The sequence below is a fragment of the Thunnus albacares genome, chromosome 2, assembly GCF_914725855.1.
Source record: "Thunnus albacares chromosome 2, fThuAlb1.1, whole genome shotgun sequence".
Classification (NCBI taxonomy): Eukaryota; Metazoa; Chordata; class Actinopteri; order Scombriformes; family Scombridae; genus Thunnus; species Thunnus albacares.
Window position 1 is genome coordinate 67,980 of NC_058107.1, and position 17,124 is coordinate 85,103.

Below are 17,124 nucleotides of genomic sequence, written 5' to 3' on the forward strand. Positions count from 1 at the left end.
TTGTTTGAAGAGATTCATTTCATAAAAATAAGTGACTTCTTTGTGCAACATGTATTAAAATGTTGACACATTAATGCAGTTTGAAGTTTTACAAAGTGTATGGACAGTAACGTAACGACCTGCAACATTAAACATTAAAGTTTAAAGTGTTACTGCCGGTTAACTTCTACAGAAATAGTGTCGAATTCCTCATAAGACACTAACGTTAGCTGCTCTGCTAATCTGTGTTTCCCCACTGACTGTACACACATATTTATATAATTATAAATAAATCTTTTATACATTCAATGGTTTTCCCACACAAGGAGTAACTTTAAGAAAGGTGAACGCTTCTTGTTGGCGACACCATTTAATTTACATAATGCAAAATAAGGAGCACCAGATGAATATATACTGAACATTCAATTTAAGAGAATTCAAGGCTTTTACAGGACAGCTAATGTTATGTGTTCTGTTCCTGTTTTCAACAGCTGCAACCACAGACTCATTCGGCTGAAAGTCTCCAGTTAAAAACGTCACTCTTTAAACCGAAACACCGGTTAAACCAATCCTTTTTCTGGAATATTCCCCTGCTTGGATAACAGTCTGTCTCTCTCATAAATGGGACAACACGGCTGTTTCACTGATAACGTTATAGGTGTTGTAAGGAGGCCATGTTTCCCCGTATCTAAATGTTAATGAGGTTACTTCAGAGTGTCCCTGCTAACTGGTTTATGAGCCAAGAGTGGAATAAAATAAAACTCTGAATATTAGAAATAATGGCCGTTGACACCAACGGTCAGACCGTTAGCTAATTTACATAGGTTAACGTTACTCTCTCTGTTATCCGAAACATTAAATTAATCATTTTTACATTTCAGACTATTGCACCAGGGATTGTTATTCAATATAAGCCAAGATTTCATCGAACAGACAGCCAACAGACCATTTAATGAACTAACGTCATGCTGCTGCGTTTTTTAACCTAATGCCAGTTATCTTAATTCTGTGCATTCTCTGTGCCGTTAGCATTAGCGGAGGAGAAATCTGTCTTCTGTTAAAATATACTCAGCACTGGGGGAAATAAGTTACTTTTCCTCGGCCTAATATCGACGTAACTAGTAATTTAAGTTTGGTGACATTTATGACTGTCATTTAACTTCTCTGCTCGGCAACAGTTATAAATGGTAGCTAACATTACATGAACGTTAGCCTGCTAGCTCTCACTGACGGCGGGTAGCGCCGTTGAATGAACAGGCTGTTTGACTCAAAACTACACTAATTATTTATTAAATTCATCTGATTAACCTATATTTATTTGATGCTATGTTTTTATTTAATCAAAATAAGCATACTCCTTTCACGGCAGATTAGAAAGACATGCTGGTGCTCATCGATTGAAAATGTAAAAAAAAAAAACGTCAGAGCCATTAGCCCTCCAAGCCAGGCCCACACAGACCAGTAACGGTTGGTGACGCTTTGATGATGTAATCAAGCAAAAGGGCGCCACTTTCTTTCTTTTTAAAAAATGTTTTCTTTTTAAAAAGTATGCTTTATCGAATAATATATTTACAGACCGTAAGGCAAGTCAAACACACACACATACAAAAAGACAAAACAAAACCATTCAATTATACTATTAAAAGTAAGAAAATAAAATCTATAAATTCTCAATAATACAACATAAATAATACAATAAATAAAGTTAAAAAGAGTCTGTTAATTTGTGAAATTGTGCACATATCAGCAGTTCTTGCAGACTTTAAATTCATACACTTCACGTATTGGAATCATACAATACAGTCAAAACTCATTATAAAAAGCATTGGAAATTGGTGGGGTTTTCATAAATTTGGCTTTGTGTATATAATATTTTGCCATTATGAGAATTTTGTTAATCAGCAGATTTTCTCGCTTCTCTTTCGTAATCAGCATAGACAGCATAAAACCAACAGCAAACTGGCCAAAAGTAGTTACAAATATGACCAGCAGGTGTCGCACTGTGTGAACCTCCTCTTCAATAGGTTTGTACACTCATTGTCTCAAAAATAAGTAGAAATGTGGATATGTTGACAGCTAGACAAAAAAGGCATCTATAGATAGGTTTATGCAGTGAATGATCTACAGAGAGAGTGAGCATCATATTAAGCCTAAATTATTGTGCAATAAATCTGTTTCTCATCCAGGTAGTATCAGTTAGACTCAAACTCTCACTGGACTGTCGCCTCCATCAGCTGTGATCACATGGAGGCAAAAACACACTCAGTGTATTTCTGCAGACTGGTTAGAGATCCATCCTACCTGATATGGTAAAGTAAAAAGAACCACCTAGTTTTCATGTCTACTCAAACGGACTGATCACATTTGTACTTGACAGATTTACATATTTGAGACCATAATGACTCATTGAAAAATGTAATGACTTTCATAACAGAAGTTGTCACTTTTTGAATGGGAGTCTATTGGAACCAGAGATTTTTTGTCAGTGGTACGGCACTTTAAGGGACTTCTGCACTGGCTTTAATTTTTTCTTTAATATAATATTTGAGAGGCAGAAAATGATTTAAAGTTATATGTTATATTACAAATCTATACAAATAAAAAGAGGCAATGTACAAGTATATTTTATTAATGTCTATAAATATTTACATTTTCAAAAATGCAGATAGCTATTGAGACAGGTCATTATTTGATCGTTTACTTACATGTTTGTAAGTACAGAAAATTTTGAGAGACAGTATACACAAATTTAAAATTGGCAAGATTTGGGATTCTACCTGATTCAGAGTGGGAACACAATGATATTCAAAGTTAATTTTGGAAAACCTTTAAAGAGATCCAGGTGTGCATCTATGTTTCATTGTAATAAAACAAAATATGGTTTTGGCCCACAAACTGTAGGATTTGCAAAACATGATGAAAACACGTTGAAACATCTTTTCATGTTTACTTGTTTCGACATGATAACAACAAACCCACATTCTGTTTATTGCAGTCACATGGCAGGCTGTAAAGTCTGCATGTCAAACACAGGCACACCTTATCTCCATAGTAACTGCAAACTGTTTTGTGACTATCATACAACACATTTAAACTTGTCTGGCTGTGCTGATTGATTGCTTAAATAGAAACGGTTATACAGCACCTCCATATAGTATATGGATTTTTATGTCATTTTCCACTCCTCACTTTAAATATTAATCAAAATCCCTATTAAATTTCATATATGATGAATTATATATGATTACATGTAGACTGCACTGTCTTAATGGGTTTAAATGATCTGAAGGGAAGCAGGATCACTGGTAAACATATAATAATCTCAAGAGACCACCTGCACCTCTTTCTGTAAACATGCCCTATTAAAGGACAGGTTCACAATTTTTCAAGTCTGTCTTAAAACTACAGTCAGGTGTTCATATGAACAGTGAACAAGGTTTTTCTCACTGTTATCATTCCTCCTGTTCATACTAACTATTAAAAGATCCCCTTCAGCAGTCTGAGTTAGTCATATCAAGTGGATAAAAAGACTGTAACGTTGAAAGATATGTAATTGATTTGACTCATTTGGACGCTGAAGCTTCATATTAGCTTCAGATAAACTTTAAATACATTTTTTCACAAAAGGAGGACTGTGGATTTTGTCCCCCATCGCTTACATTGTACGTACATTATGAAGAGATATTTTAATGGTCAGTATGAACAGGAGGAATAATTACTGCAAGAAAAATTATGAACCCATCCTTTAAGTATCCCTGCTTGATATAGAAGACATGCATATTCTACAGGAAACTCTAGAGGAAAGTTTGCATTACAGATTCAGATTAATTTCATCAGGTCATTTAGACCATGGACAATAAACATAATGTTTGGTTCATTATAGTTCATATTTTACTCAAGTATAACCATCAGCCACCAGGAGTCACTATCAGTCATACTGACAGTCCTCACTGAAACAGTACATGGTCTCTGCTTGCAATTAAAAAGAAATGTAATACTGTTTCAAGACAAACTCTTAAACTATGCCTCTTCAGGATGATTTCAGATGTTTACACCCAAAGTACTGATTCCATGTGTATTACATAGAACAGTTAAACCCGAAGTTTGTGCAATATGTTCCCTGTGCAGTGTGATTTGTAATTTGACAAAAACAACACAAAATATGAGCCGTTCTATGCACATCTTATACTTATGTACACTACACCCCAAAACAAGCTCTGCAATCAGGAAATTGATTTTTGAAATATAGTCTGTGTTTTGGGAGTAATATGAACCACACACACACAAAAACAACAACAACGTCAGTAAAACTAATATGACAACTCAAAAATAAACTGATTAGTCTTTTGCATCTTTAAAAACACATATTTTAATGATACAGACAACATTGGTGACATTTAATTTTTGATAGCTGAAATTTTATGTTACAATACATCGGTTCATTCTCTCCAATTTATCTTTTTACCACATTTGGTATCTGTACAGTTTTCTCTCCTGTCTTCTTGCACTGATGCTTGACTCTCCCCAAATTGAGGTTGACCCCAGAATGTGAAGGACTATGTACAAGCAAATTGTGCAACAGTTGCAGCCAAATAAATTCATGGTTAATTATATTAGTAATTCATAGCTTTTCTAAAAGTGGTGAGGTGGTGCTTGAGCACTTTTTATTTAGATCCAGATTGAAAAAGTCTCAACATAGTATTGTGTTTCAGCAGGGAGGACAGTGCACTGGTTTTACTCTGTGGATGTCCATCAAGGACTTTTAAGACTTTGAACCATTGTTTCCATCAGTTCAACATTATGTGGCTCTATGAACTGGTGTGTCGAGCAGAGACATGACCTTTGAGAAATGATAGAAAAAGACAAGAAGCAGCTGAGCTATCAATGGTACCATATCAACTGAAGACTTACACTAATGAAGATAGGGAGTGACACTCCCATAAATATCTCTAACACAGAACACCACAGACTGAGCAGTTCAGGCGAGTCCAACAGTTTACACGCCTCCTTTCCTGGACTTTTTATCTTTGTACACTTCATGTCTTTCAGTCCAAAAATTTTACTTAACTTTCATCAGTGAAGGAGCACACTATCCAACACTGAGATAGATCGAAACTATGAGAATGATGAGTATCACAACCGCTACAAAGATGGCAATAAACACTTTCATCCTCTTGTTCTCCCATCTTTTCTTTTGCTTCACTTGGTTGGCTGTCTTTTCAAAGGCTTTACTCTGGGGAAACACACAAACACAAATAGAAGATGTTACATTATGTCATTTCATTATATCATTTCATATTAAGTACTTCATGCTCACGCCAACAACTTTGCCTCTTTCACAATGAGTGCACTCGCAGCTGAATTTGAAAACCCAGCATTAACTGAGCCAGTTGATAACCAGCTACTTGCTACCGGTTATCCAGCATCACCAATGAGATAGAGCCAGACTAAGTTGGACCTGCTTTGTGATACAGGACTCTGGCCAAAGTAAGTATGCCTGTCTTTCGTTTGGTGCTGGGCAGGTGGCAAACAGAAGGTTGATCAGAGCTTGACTGAACAAAAACAGCAAAGTTGCTGAAGTCCTGAAACCAAGACAATGATCTTAAAGAAGCTAAAATGCTCCACAGCGTTGAGTGGAACTGCAGAGTCGGGTAATAATTCTACGTGGGTTTGTCACTTTCCAATCACACAAAGTCATTTGATCCATTATTATAAAAATAAAAATATTGAAAAATATTGATTAGTGCAGCTTTAACCGTGGTGTTATCCCTGAGAGCTGCTTTCCTAGTTTGGCTGTTTCTAATCTATGATATCCCAGAGTGTCTCCCTAAGGGGCCCTTAAACTAAAATCTCAGTTGTCTGCTTGTTTGCTTCTTTGAGAATTGCTCAACAGTGTGATGTAACTCGAGCCAACGGGGCAATGTGGGAATGATGTGACCCACTTGTCGACCCCCGGACGGACATTCGCCTCGTGGCATGTCCTGGACTCACTCTGTCATACCCAGGGAGACCAGCTCACTTCATTCATCTTAGGAAACAATAGGAAATACCTTTCTAAAAATAGCACCATAAAACACAATCAGGATGTAAATTGTACATTTGTTTTCCTCTCCAGCTCCACCTAAGGTGTATTTATAAACATCAATATGACATTTCCTAGTTTTAATCCCTGGACGCCCGTGGAAAGGGAGTGTGTTATTCAATCAACCCAAAGACTTCCACAGACCACAGTAAGTAAAAATAGCTAAGTAATGATGTCTTCTTTCCAACATCTTATCTGAACTCCTCCTGCTTACCTTTGCCAGCAGCTCATCAGCCCTGTCCTCCAGTTCACCCAGTTTAGTAGATCTCTCATCAGCCTTGTTCAGGTTGTCCAGCATAATGACCTTCACCTCCTCCACATCCTCCTGGGCCTGCTGCAGGCGGCTCTTCCCATTCTCCTGTCCATTCAACACACACAACGCGGTTACAGGGTGAGACATGATGCAGATTAGTCCGCTCACTTGGAACTGTTTTGCAGGAATTAATGTGCTTAAATTGTTTGGACTTTCCAATTGAGAAAGAAAGATGGATAAAAGTAATTTTGCAAACACCCAGCACCAGCTATGTCCTTCCTCAGATGAGAAGTGATGGATTTTATGTTTTGGGATAAACAGAGGGCAGTTGACATGAGCACATATTGCTGAGGAAGACAACAAAACTCAGCCTTCATCTTCTGAAAACCCAAGGAAAAGACATCACAGTAGTGAACACGCTTATTGATTCACAAGTGATCTCTGTGAAGTGCAGTTCAGAAACACCTAGGAATGTCGATCCAGCTATTGAAATGGAGACTAGATTTAAAGTATGAGGAACTTGTGGATGGCCACACATCATCAGGGGTTTTTTTTCTCAGACTTGACAAAAGTTTCTCAAGAGCCACAGAAGACATTACATAACTGTTGTCACAGGCTGAGTAGCACTCCCAGTGACTGCTAAACAGACCTTCATGCTTAAAATTCCCCTTTAAGCACCAAAAGATGTGATTCAAGAATCAACAACAGTTGGACTCACAGTCATTATTAGATGAACCTTGACCTTTTGACCTTTTTTGTTTAATGACAATTCTTTTCTGTTTTTTTTTTACACTTAAATATTTTATGAGAGCTGCTCCTTTGGGGAAAATATTAATTGCCTCAGCACAAAAAGAGTTGATGCATATAAAAGCTGAGGAGGACTAGCATTCACCACATCCTTTTATTTTGGGTTTTGTACGCAGGTGTCAGGAGCCAAACTTTTGCATTTTGCTACTGAGAACATGTGTTCAGTATTTTTTTGTGCTAATTATTGCATAATCATTCACTTCCTGTAAGCAGTGTTTATTATTAGCTACTTTCTAAAATCATCTAATTTTATGATGATCACACCTGCATTTTCTTCATGTTTGTTTTGTCAGCACACGTTTTCAAAATAGGGAGTAAAATGAAAATCGTACAGCTTTTTGTACAAACATCAGCCCACCAACTGAAAAAAATCAACCTGTATCTGTGTGATATAAATCAAACTGGCTTACTGTTTAGTAAACAGAGCAACAGTCTTGCAGTGAGCAAGTCATCCTGCAGCATCTATTTCAAATGGATTAAAGCAAGAGCACATTCATTTGTAGCTTTATACCTAAAAAAAAAAGGTTTTTTTTTTAAAGCAAACAAAGGGACAAATGTATTATTAAAAGTAATATTCCCTAGTGCTGAGAGAAACCTGAAACTTAAATGAAAAGAGGAACAAGACATGAAACTAATAAAAATGAGGTAGGATGGATTTTTTTCAGAGCATGAAGGTTACTGTATGTCTGCTCTGAGGACAAGGCAGCACCCGAAGGCCCGGACAGTAAATGAACAGAACAACAGCAGCCTGGGTGACTACAGGTTCATAAAACCCTGGAGCAGGATATTTAGAGAGTAGCTTCACCTCACAGCAATTAGTATCCTGACAGTTTTCCTTTGACCTTTGCCTCTTGTGAGCCCTGAGAGGAAGCCAGCATCTCAGAAGTTGACAGGGACAGGAAACAGACAGATAGAACAAAACAAGTACGCACTCAGCATCTTGATTCAGCTCACAATTCACTGTCATTTCCTGTTAAAGCACAGTAGGATAAGAGGAGTAAACCTGCTACTTATAGACGACTGGTAGAGCTGATTAATGGATGCCCAGTCATCTCATTTTTGGCCAACCAAATAGTAGTGATAGAAGAACAATAGTCTGTGTTTAAAATTCAGCTGGCGACGTCTTAACACAGGAACTGCTGCCCATTCCAGTTTCCCTCCTTGCTTCCTTCCTTCCCTCACTCCCTCCCTCCTGCCTGCATTAACGTACCTGGCATAATATCCAGGGAAACCACACCCACATCATGTAATAGCATGTTCATTGTAGTGTAGTATGGCATTCCATCCTAAAACACGTGCTCTGCTGTTACCTAATAATAATCTAATCATTTTTTTTGTGAAATAGAGTTCATTCAGTTTATGAGGTCTTATTATTTTAATGAGAACATCCGGGATCAAATGATGTGACCCATGCTGTTGTTGACTGCCCATACTGCAAAAAATGCTTTCTTAATTCATGACTTTATGAACTGGCTTCATTTTAGAAAAACAAGAGAGGACATGGCAGAGAAATTGAATATGTTTATTTTATTAATTCTAATTTTCACTTCTCTCCCAATGCTGCTCTTAAATCTAGACCTCCGTCTAGTTAGAGTCATCATAACACTAAATTTCTCCATATTAAAGGACAGGTTCACAATTTGTCATGTCTGTCTTAAGACAACAGTCAGAAACCCAAATATACATTGAAACATGTGTTTCTTGCTGTAATCATTCCTCCTGTTCATACTGACCATTAGAAGATCCTTCATAATGACCTTACAATGGAAGTGATGGGGGACAAAATCCACAGTCCTCCTTCTGTGCTGAAATGTATTTTAAAGTTTATCTGAAGCTAATATGAAGCTTCAGCGTCCAAATGAGTCAAATCAAGTAGATATCTTTCAACGTTACAGTCTTTTTAGTGCCAAAGTTCCTCTTTTTGTTACTTTACTTCCACCTGCAGCTCAACAGGGAAACACTGTCCGAGGAAACACAAAGAGGGAATTTGATGCTAAAAAGACTGTAAATGTGTCAGATATCCACTTGATATGACTAACACAGACTGATGAAGACTCATATCAGCTTCAGATAAAATGACTGTGTGGACACACTGTGGATTTTGGCCTCCATCACTCACATTGAAAGCACATTTGAAGGGGATCTTTTATTAGTCAGTATGAACAGGAGGAATGATTACAGCAAGAAAAACCTCTTTCACTGTTACTATGAACACCTGACTGTTGTTTTAAGACACACTTGAAAAATTGTGAACTTATCCTTTAACACTGTACTGACATCGTCCTGATTTGTTTCTATTGAATTTTTTTTTTTGTTTTTGTATGAATTGAAGTTTATTCATGTAAAGATTCTCTCGTGTATCTAGGTATTAGATATGTCTCGTGTGTATCTCCTGAATAAACATTTAAAATGGAAGACGCTGCAGGTCACAGCAGTACTACAACTTCCCTGTTGCCCACTTGTGGGACTTTGCCCACAGATAATGATTAGAACAAACCCTTCTCATTTCGCTCTCTTTCCCCAGCCTGTTAACTATTAATACACACCGATTTACCCTGTCAGAGACTGATATTCACTCACCATTGCTGTCCCGTGTCTTGCTGTGCTTGCGCCGAGGCTGTCACCGGATCCAGTGCATTTAAAGTGCGACTGAAGTTAACTTCAGAAACAGGAAGCACAGCTCACCAGCTCTACGGTTTGAACCTGCTTGAATGTTCCCCTCTGTGCCCCAAAACAAGCTCTGCAACGTTTTTGCGGCTTTCTTTGTTCTCTAGAAGTGACTGTGCCTCTATCACTTTCACTTCTCCCCGGCAGACTCGTCCCTCTGCGGCTGTTGCTGCACTTCGTCCTCTGACTGTGAGACGTTCACGGTATTCCCGGAAAGGTTACAATTCCCGAAAAGTGATCACGTGACTAATACTGAGTCGATAAAGTCCGGATTTCCCGTTGTCTGGACTTGTTGGTAAAGGGGTTTTTTGTTGGCTGCAAGTGGAGAAGATGCTGCTTTATCATGCATAGAAAGGCTCATTCACTGTGATGCAAAGTACTTTATTATTTTCAATTTTGCTATTTTATATTTCCACTCAACGACATTTTAGAGGTAAACACTGACTATTTTTACTAACTACATTTATTTCATAATTATAGTCACTGGTTACAAGTATGATGCATAGTTGAAGTATTGAACTAACATTAAAGTGCAGCTTACCATGTTAATGCATCAATAATAATAATAACAATAATACAATCATATATAAAGATATGTAACACTGGAAATTCTGTACAATGGTTACTTTTACCTCTAATATTGTAAATATATTTTACTGATAATACTCTTGTGCTTTTATAAAATTCTGCTGCAGGACTTAAAGTATTTATAGTTTTATTTTGCTGCTTTTACTTAAGTAGCTATTGGAGCTCAGTACATCTTCCACCTCTGCTTATTTAACAATGCAGAACAAATTCAGCAACAAAAATGTATACAAAACAAAATGGGAAGTTATAATTTTCTATGCTTTAGAAAATTATGACTTCCCCATTATGACTTTCGTTTACAAAGCTTTTTTTTCTCCATTATTAAAATATTTTATTGTTACAAGAAGTGACACCAGCCGTCAAGTGTTGTCTATGTTTTCTGGTTGTGGTGCAGTCATTACAAAATTATGTAAAATAATCCATGGTTCATTCCACACACTACAAAACCTATATATTTTTTTATTGTTTACTGTTTACTTTTGATAGGCTATATTACTGTAATTGTCTTCACCACCTGAGATGATTTCATTTACTACTGGGGACTAAAACATGATATCTTACTTTATATTAAATATGGGTTGAAAATATTTTGTCAAAGGCAAAGTCACCCGGAGAACATGAAAGCTGTTTGAGCATCTGAGGTTAATTATTATATCATGTGATGTTCTTCTTTTCTCTGAGATGATCTTTAAATTACCAGGGGCACCTGAATGCAGCAGTACAGGGACTCCACACTGACTTCTCCTTATCTGCTTCATGCAGCAGGGAAACTAACGAAAGCTCCACAAAAAAAATGCATCATAAACACACTCATTTGCCTTTATGCTGAGCAAGTATGGGCATACAAGCATATCACATTTTCAGTATCCAGCTTCCACTCTTTACCTCTCAAACATGTCATGAATGTTCTACTACTGTCCATTTCCAGCAGGCCTTTGCAGATTTACTGTAGAACATTGTGTGCTGTGTGGCCACTGATGGGTGTTGCCTACTTAAAGGTCGTGCAAGACTTTAAGAAAATGACTGCTGGTCCACCCTTGTGAGAAGTATTTATAATATTCATATAATATTCCCACAGGGACTTACCGTGTGTCCATGGTACTCAAACTGCCATTACAAAAGAAGTCTGGCATGTAACTTTTGTGCTATAGTTCTGATATCTGTATCCTTTGTTATAACTGTGGTTCTTTTTCCTGTGAAATAAAAACAATGGTGTTCTTGTCAGACATAAGTCTCTGCTATGACGTGTGTTGGGTGGCACTGAGACCACAGCGTCTCTGTGTGTCCTCTGACGAGGGACTGATATACAGAACAACTGTGCTCCCCACCACACATATGATAAGGAGCTGACAGGTAGACAACACAACTCCATTGTAGCTCAACTGCGTCACTCATGCGGGCAATTAAAATTCTTTCCGACAGTCTTCGATTCATTCAGTATGAGTTATATGCCAAACAAAACACACCAAAAGAGAGACCCTATTACCGCCTCTGTTTATGGAAAAGGTCCAAACATAATTGACAGATCCAAAAAAAAAAGAAAAAAAAAACTTAGATCATCAAAAGTTGCGGCACAATTAATTTATAACAACAGTTGGCACACTGCTGTATTTCCCGTCATCTGTGTCAAAGGGTGCAAAGAGGAATAGAGGATCTGAAGCTAAAAGAGGTCACTGAAATATCAAAAACAGGAAGAAGGGTAATTCATAGACCTCTAACTGAAACCTAAAAGGGCTAAATCACCTGTCTCATGAGAGCTTTTCAAAAGATAAAAATCCCCTAAGTTCATTTACAGTAATTGGCTGAATGAAAACATAAACCTACACCTACTGCTGTGAGTGTGAATTATTGAGTTGAATATCAAAAGCCTCAGCTTATGTACATCAACTACAGCCCACGATCAGCTCTGAAAGATTTTGTATAATTTTATTTGTGCCCACTTCCTATTTTATAGATTGCTTCATCACATGGTTTAGTCAAGGTATCTGGCATTAATGAAAAAACATGACTTTGCCCTCAAAAGTTTTCTAGTCACAAAGACTTATAGTGATCGTCTCATTTACACAGTTGTCACTGAACTACGCAAGGCTAAGAACAATTACTTCTCAAAATTTATATAAGAGGCTAAGGGTAGTAGCTCCAAACTGTGGAAACACATCAAATGTTTAACCAACTCAACACCCATAAACAACAGAGAATAAAGGAGCTAAGAATAAACAACAAACATCTGTCTGATAATGCAAAAATTGCAAATGAATTCAAGGCCTTTTTTTGTAGAGTCAGTTCAAGAACTTGCAAATGATTTTAAAACAGTAGAGCTTCAAGCCAACACGCTGGACCAGAACACTCAAAATCTATTTTATATCAAAGAGGTCAATCTTGAAAAAGTCAACACAATCATGAGTCACTTTATTAGCTCAAAGGCCAAGGACATCCATTATCTTGATCCTGCACTGATAAAGAAATACAGAGCCCAACTACTTAAGTCAATAACACACCTTGTGAACTTATCAATTAAAACAAGAACTTTCCTTGAGACCTGGAAACAGCTGTTATTAGTACAATCTTTAAATCTGGAGAGCAAGACTTCACATGTAATTACAGACCCTTTGCCATTCTCCCAGCTGTCTCTGACATACTGGAAAAACTTGTAGCAGAACAACTCATATTGCATCTAGAGAGAAATCGGTTTCTGCATCAACATCAATTTGGATTCAGACCCAAACATTCTACTGAGACTGCTAACTGCTATTTAATTGAAAAAATAAAAGGTCTTTTGGATAAAGGTCATGAGGTCGAGCAGTCTTCTTAGACTTGAAAAGGGCCTTCGACACTGTTAAATACAATGTGTTGATATCCCAATTTCCCAAATTCCAATTCTCTGACCATGCCTCACAATGGTTTGACTCGTACCTCAGGGAAAGAACACAATGTGTAACAGTGAATAAATAACATAGGGAAACCCCAGGGGTCAATTCTAGGTCCATTCTGGGGTTGACTGCCAAATGTATGCAGACGATACAGTCATTTATACATCAGGAACATCTAGCAAGGCCGCTGTCCTGCTTACTGAATCCCTACATTCTGTATCACAATGGCTGGAGTCATCTCACTTTACTCTGAATGTAAAAAAATTGTTTCAATCTGTCTTTCTATTCATAAACACAACAATGAAAGATTCATGGTAAGAATAAAGAATGAGGTCATCACTGAGGTTGACAAAGTCAAGTACTTAGGATTCATCTTAGACTCACATCTAAAATTTGATAAACAAGTGAATGATATCTGTAAAAATATTAAATCTCAACTGTTTCAGACTCATCAGAAAGTATCTCCCTTTCAGCACAGCCTAGCTCTACATGCATGCCATGATATTCTCAAACCCATCATATTGCGTCACTACCTGATCACAAGCCTCACAATCAACAATAAAACCTGTCACATCATTATATAATAAGACAATAAAAATCATGGATAAAAAACACAATGAGGTAGCACTATTGTCACATCTTGGAGAAACACAATATGTTCAGTTTCGGAAGCTTTATAAGCTATTGCACCCTAAAGCTTGTTTTTAAATGCTTACATGGTCATGCTCCTTCTTTGAATTTGTTATCAAGACAAGACCAGCACTCCAGTAGAGTCAGCACACGGGCCTCAACAAACAGTAACTGTCGCATTGCAATGTGCAAAACCTCATTTGGACAATCAGTCTTCTCTGTTAAATGAGAAAAACTATGGAACTGTCTACCCACTGAGTTGAAAATGCAACACAATTTCAACGTTTTTAACATAGGTATTAAATTATGGCTAAAAGAGAAACAGCACTGTTCTCACAACTAATACCCCTGTATAGACACCTGTATTTTTTATTTATGTATTTGTGCATGTATTCTTGTTTTTCCTCTCATCTTTCTGTTTTCCTTTTCTTCCTTACATTTAATTTTATATTCTAAATTTTTTTTTTTTAAGCCTCCTGTGGACAGGTGTTGTATTTTAGCATTTCGCCACAAACACTGAAGACAGTGCATCTGGTGCCTGTGCATAATTGTATGTTGCAGTTCTGATGCTATTTTGATGTCCATGTCCAATGAATAAATTTAACTAACTTAACTAACTAACATATTGTTTAAAGGTTAAAGTTGGAAGCACTGGGATGCTGAGCAGCAAATGGTATGAGACTGCAGCCCAGTAGGGATATGAAAGTAAATACACAACTAGAACAGATTATAGATACGTCCTGTGGGAGGGAAAAGTATGTGATTGTAATATGTAATGGATTTTTCCAGGGGCCTTTGTTTATTTGAAGCAGTGTAGTAGTGTAGTGTTTTTTAGTAGAATGCTTTACCTTGTCATACCACACTATAATATATAATTTTATAGCCATATTCCTCATTGAAGGGTTTGAACTGCTCTTTTCATTTCCATTATGAAATTATCCAGCATTGTTTGCATTTCTGGGAAGTATTAGTGATATGCCTCTTCAATAGTAAACAGTAAAGAGAAAGACCCGGTCCATGTGAATCAACACAGACCTAATGATAACCATGAATAAATGCAACCAAACCAATAATCTGCTTTTATCAGAGGGGAAACAAGAAACAGCCTGTTCCTGCAACTGCTTCCTTTTAACAAGTTTTATTACCTGATCCAAGCTAAAACTGTGAAACAAATGATATCATATCAAGTCAGTGGTTTAAAGCTGTGGCATGCCATCATATTGACACTTGCCATAGTATGATATAGTAGTAGTAGTATAGTATAGTAGTGTAGTTTTATACTATACCTTATTATATCCTACCATAGTATTGTATAGGATAGTATAGCATAGCATATCATATCATAGTATAGCATAGCATAGTATAGTATAGTATAGTAGTGTAGTTTTATACTATACCTTATTATATCCTACCATAGTATAGAATAGGATAGTATAGCATAGCATATCATAGCAGTGCATAGCATAGCATAGCATAGCATAGCATAGCATAGCATAGCATAGCATAGCATAGCATAGCATAGTATAGTATAGTATTTAATCGAATAGTATGGTAAATAACAGTATTGTCTAGTCTAGCCTATTCTGGTCCTACTACAGTATAGTATTATCTAGTCTAGTCTACTATCGTATAGTATAGTATAGTATAGTATAGTATAGTATAGTATAGTATAGTATAGTATAGTGTAGTACTACTACACTAGTATAGTGTAGTGTAGTGTAGTGTAGTTTCATATAGTATGGTCTATACCAGAGCCTAGTCTAGTCTAGTGTATATTATACTATACTGTACTATATCATATTATACCATAATATAATATAGTACAGTATAGACATGAAGTGTAGTGTGGTGTAGTATAGTACTTCTGTAGTATACCATACAATAATAGAGTATGGAATAGTATAGTGCTGTATAATATAGTGTTGTGCAGTGTTTACTGTACCTTTCTATACCATATTATAGTACTGTATAGTATTTGAAGTATAGTATGGTATAGTTTAATATAGTATAGTGAAGTGCAGTATGGTATAGTATAGTCTTATATCATGGTATTGTATAGTCTACACTAGTCTAGTATACTACTACTACCATACAATGGTATACAGGTATATTAGGGCATAGTTAGTATATTAGTATTGTATAGTATTGTATTATAGTCCCCATATAGTATACTACATTATACCATATACCATACCATATTATACTGTACCATAGCATGTATAGTAGAGTGTTGTGTAGTATCACATGATATGGTCTATAGCATTGTCTAGTCAGTCTACTTTAGTACTGAATATCACTGACCTTGATAAACCTGCATTTGCTCCTAACCACTTTTGTTTTACTATCACCTCATCAAAATGACCATATAACGATCATAATACATGTGGGATAGAGTATTGAACATTTTTCTAACTGAGGCAGCACATGAGATTTTGTCAGGTCAGAGCTGCCGGGGTCAAAGACCCAGCCAACAAAAGGCTTCTTCTGGGAAAAAACTGGACAAATACAAAGGCCATATTCAGCATACTGAACACCCTCCCTCTGCATCATTGTATAATAGTCGTCAATGGATGGTAGACTCACATCCGCATGACTACAACAGTCTGAGTCTGAGCTGATTTCCCATCAGTAACAAAAGGGCTTTCAGTGCTGTTTGTGTTTGTCTCAGAGACTGTTGTTCCAAAAACTCATCAGGACTTTTGTCACGGGGATAAAACCTTAATATTTCAGTCACTGCTTGTTGACAAAACAGCACATTCACACCGATGGGATGCAGAGGTTCACTGTTGTTGAGTCAACAGGGGAGGTGAGCCTGTTACAACCTGTCTAACAGTCTGCCTGAGTTTTGGCTTGCTTGGTACTCCTTCTATAGGTTGTTTGGTTTGAATGCGTTCTGTTACATTTGATGTTTGGTGAGCATATCTCAAGATTTGGAAATATCTGTTGCCTTTCATTTAGGGCACTGAATTCAGGAGAGCTTTAAAATCAGAAATTAAAATAAGAATTATTTCATAACTGACTAACAGCAGAAACAATTATGAGAATTTCTAAATCATCAGTAATAATAAACCTTAAAGTTCTACTGATCTCTCCTCACTTGAAAACAGATGTGTGCACACTTAAGCGTGCTGGCAACTAACCTCACCAGCTGGGCCTGATTTGTAGTATACCCCTTCTTTTTCTTACTGCATTCTTCCAGTACTCAACCAAATGTGACCCACTTTCTGTGAGGTGGAATGTCTTTTGTA

General features: G+C 36.8%; 1 protein-coding gene across 1 annotated transcript; it reads right to left on the reverse strand.

Annotated features, from left to right (window-relative positions):
- Nucleotides 1-4,328: 4,328 nt before the first annotated feature.
- On the reverse strand, nt 4,329-10,029 carry vamp5 (vesicle-associated membrane protein 5). The gene is made up of 3 exons (XM_044361726.1): nt 9,702-10,029; nt 6,276-6,419; nt 4,329-5,212 (listed from the first exon to the last, which is right to left on the reverse strand). The coding sequence occupies exons 1-3, from the start codon at nt 9,702-9,704 to the stop codon at nt 5,069-5,071; spliced, it is 291 nt and encodes a 96-aa protein (XP_044217661.1). The 5' UTR covers nt 9,705-10,029; the 3' UTR covers nt 4,329-5,068.
- Between the last annotated feature and the right edge of the window lie 7,095 nt (nt 10,030-17,124).

Coding starts and splice junctions, on each gene's coding strand:
- vamp5 (XM_044361726.1), bottom strand. Junction 5,213..6,275: donor CTGATGAGCTGCTGGCAAAG/GTAAGCAGGAGG, acceptor GTGTTTCCCCAG/AGTAAAGCCTTTGAAAAGAC.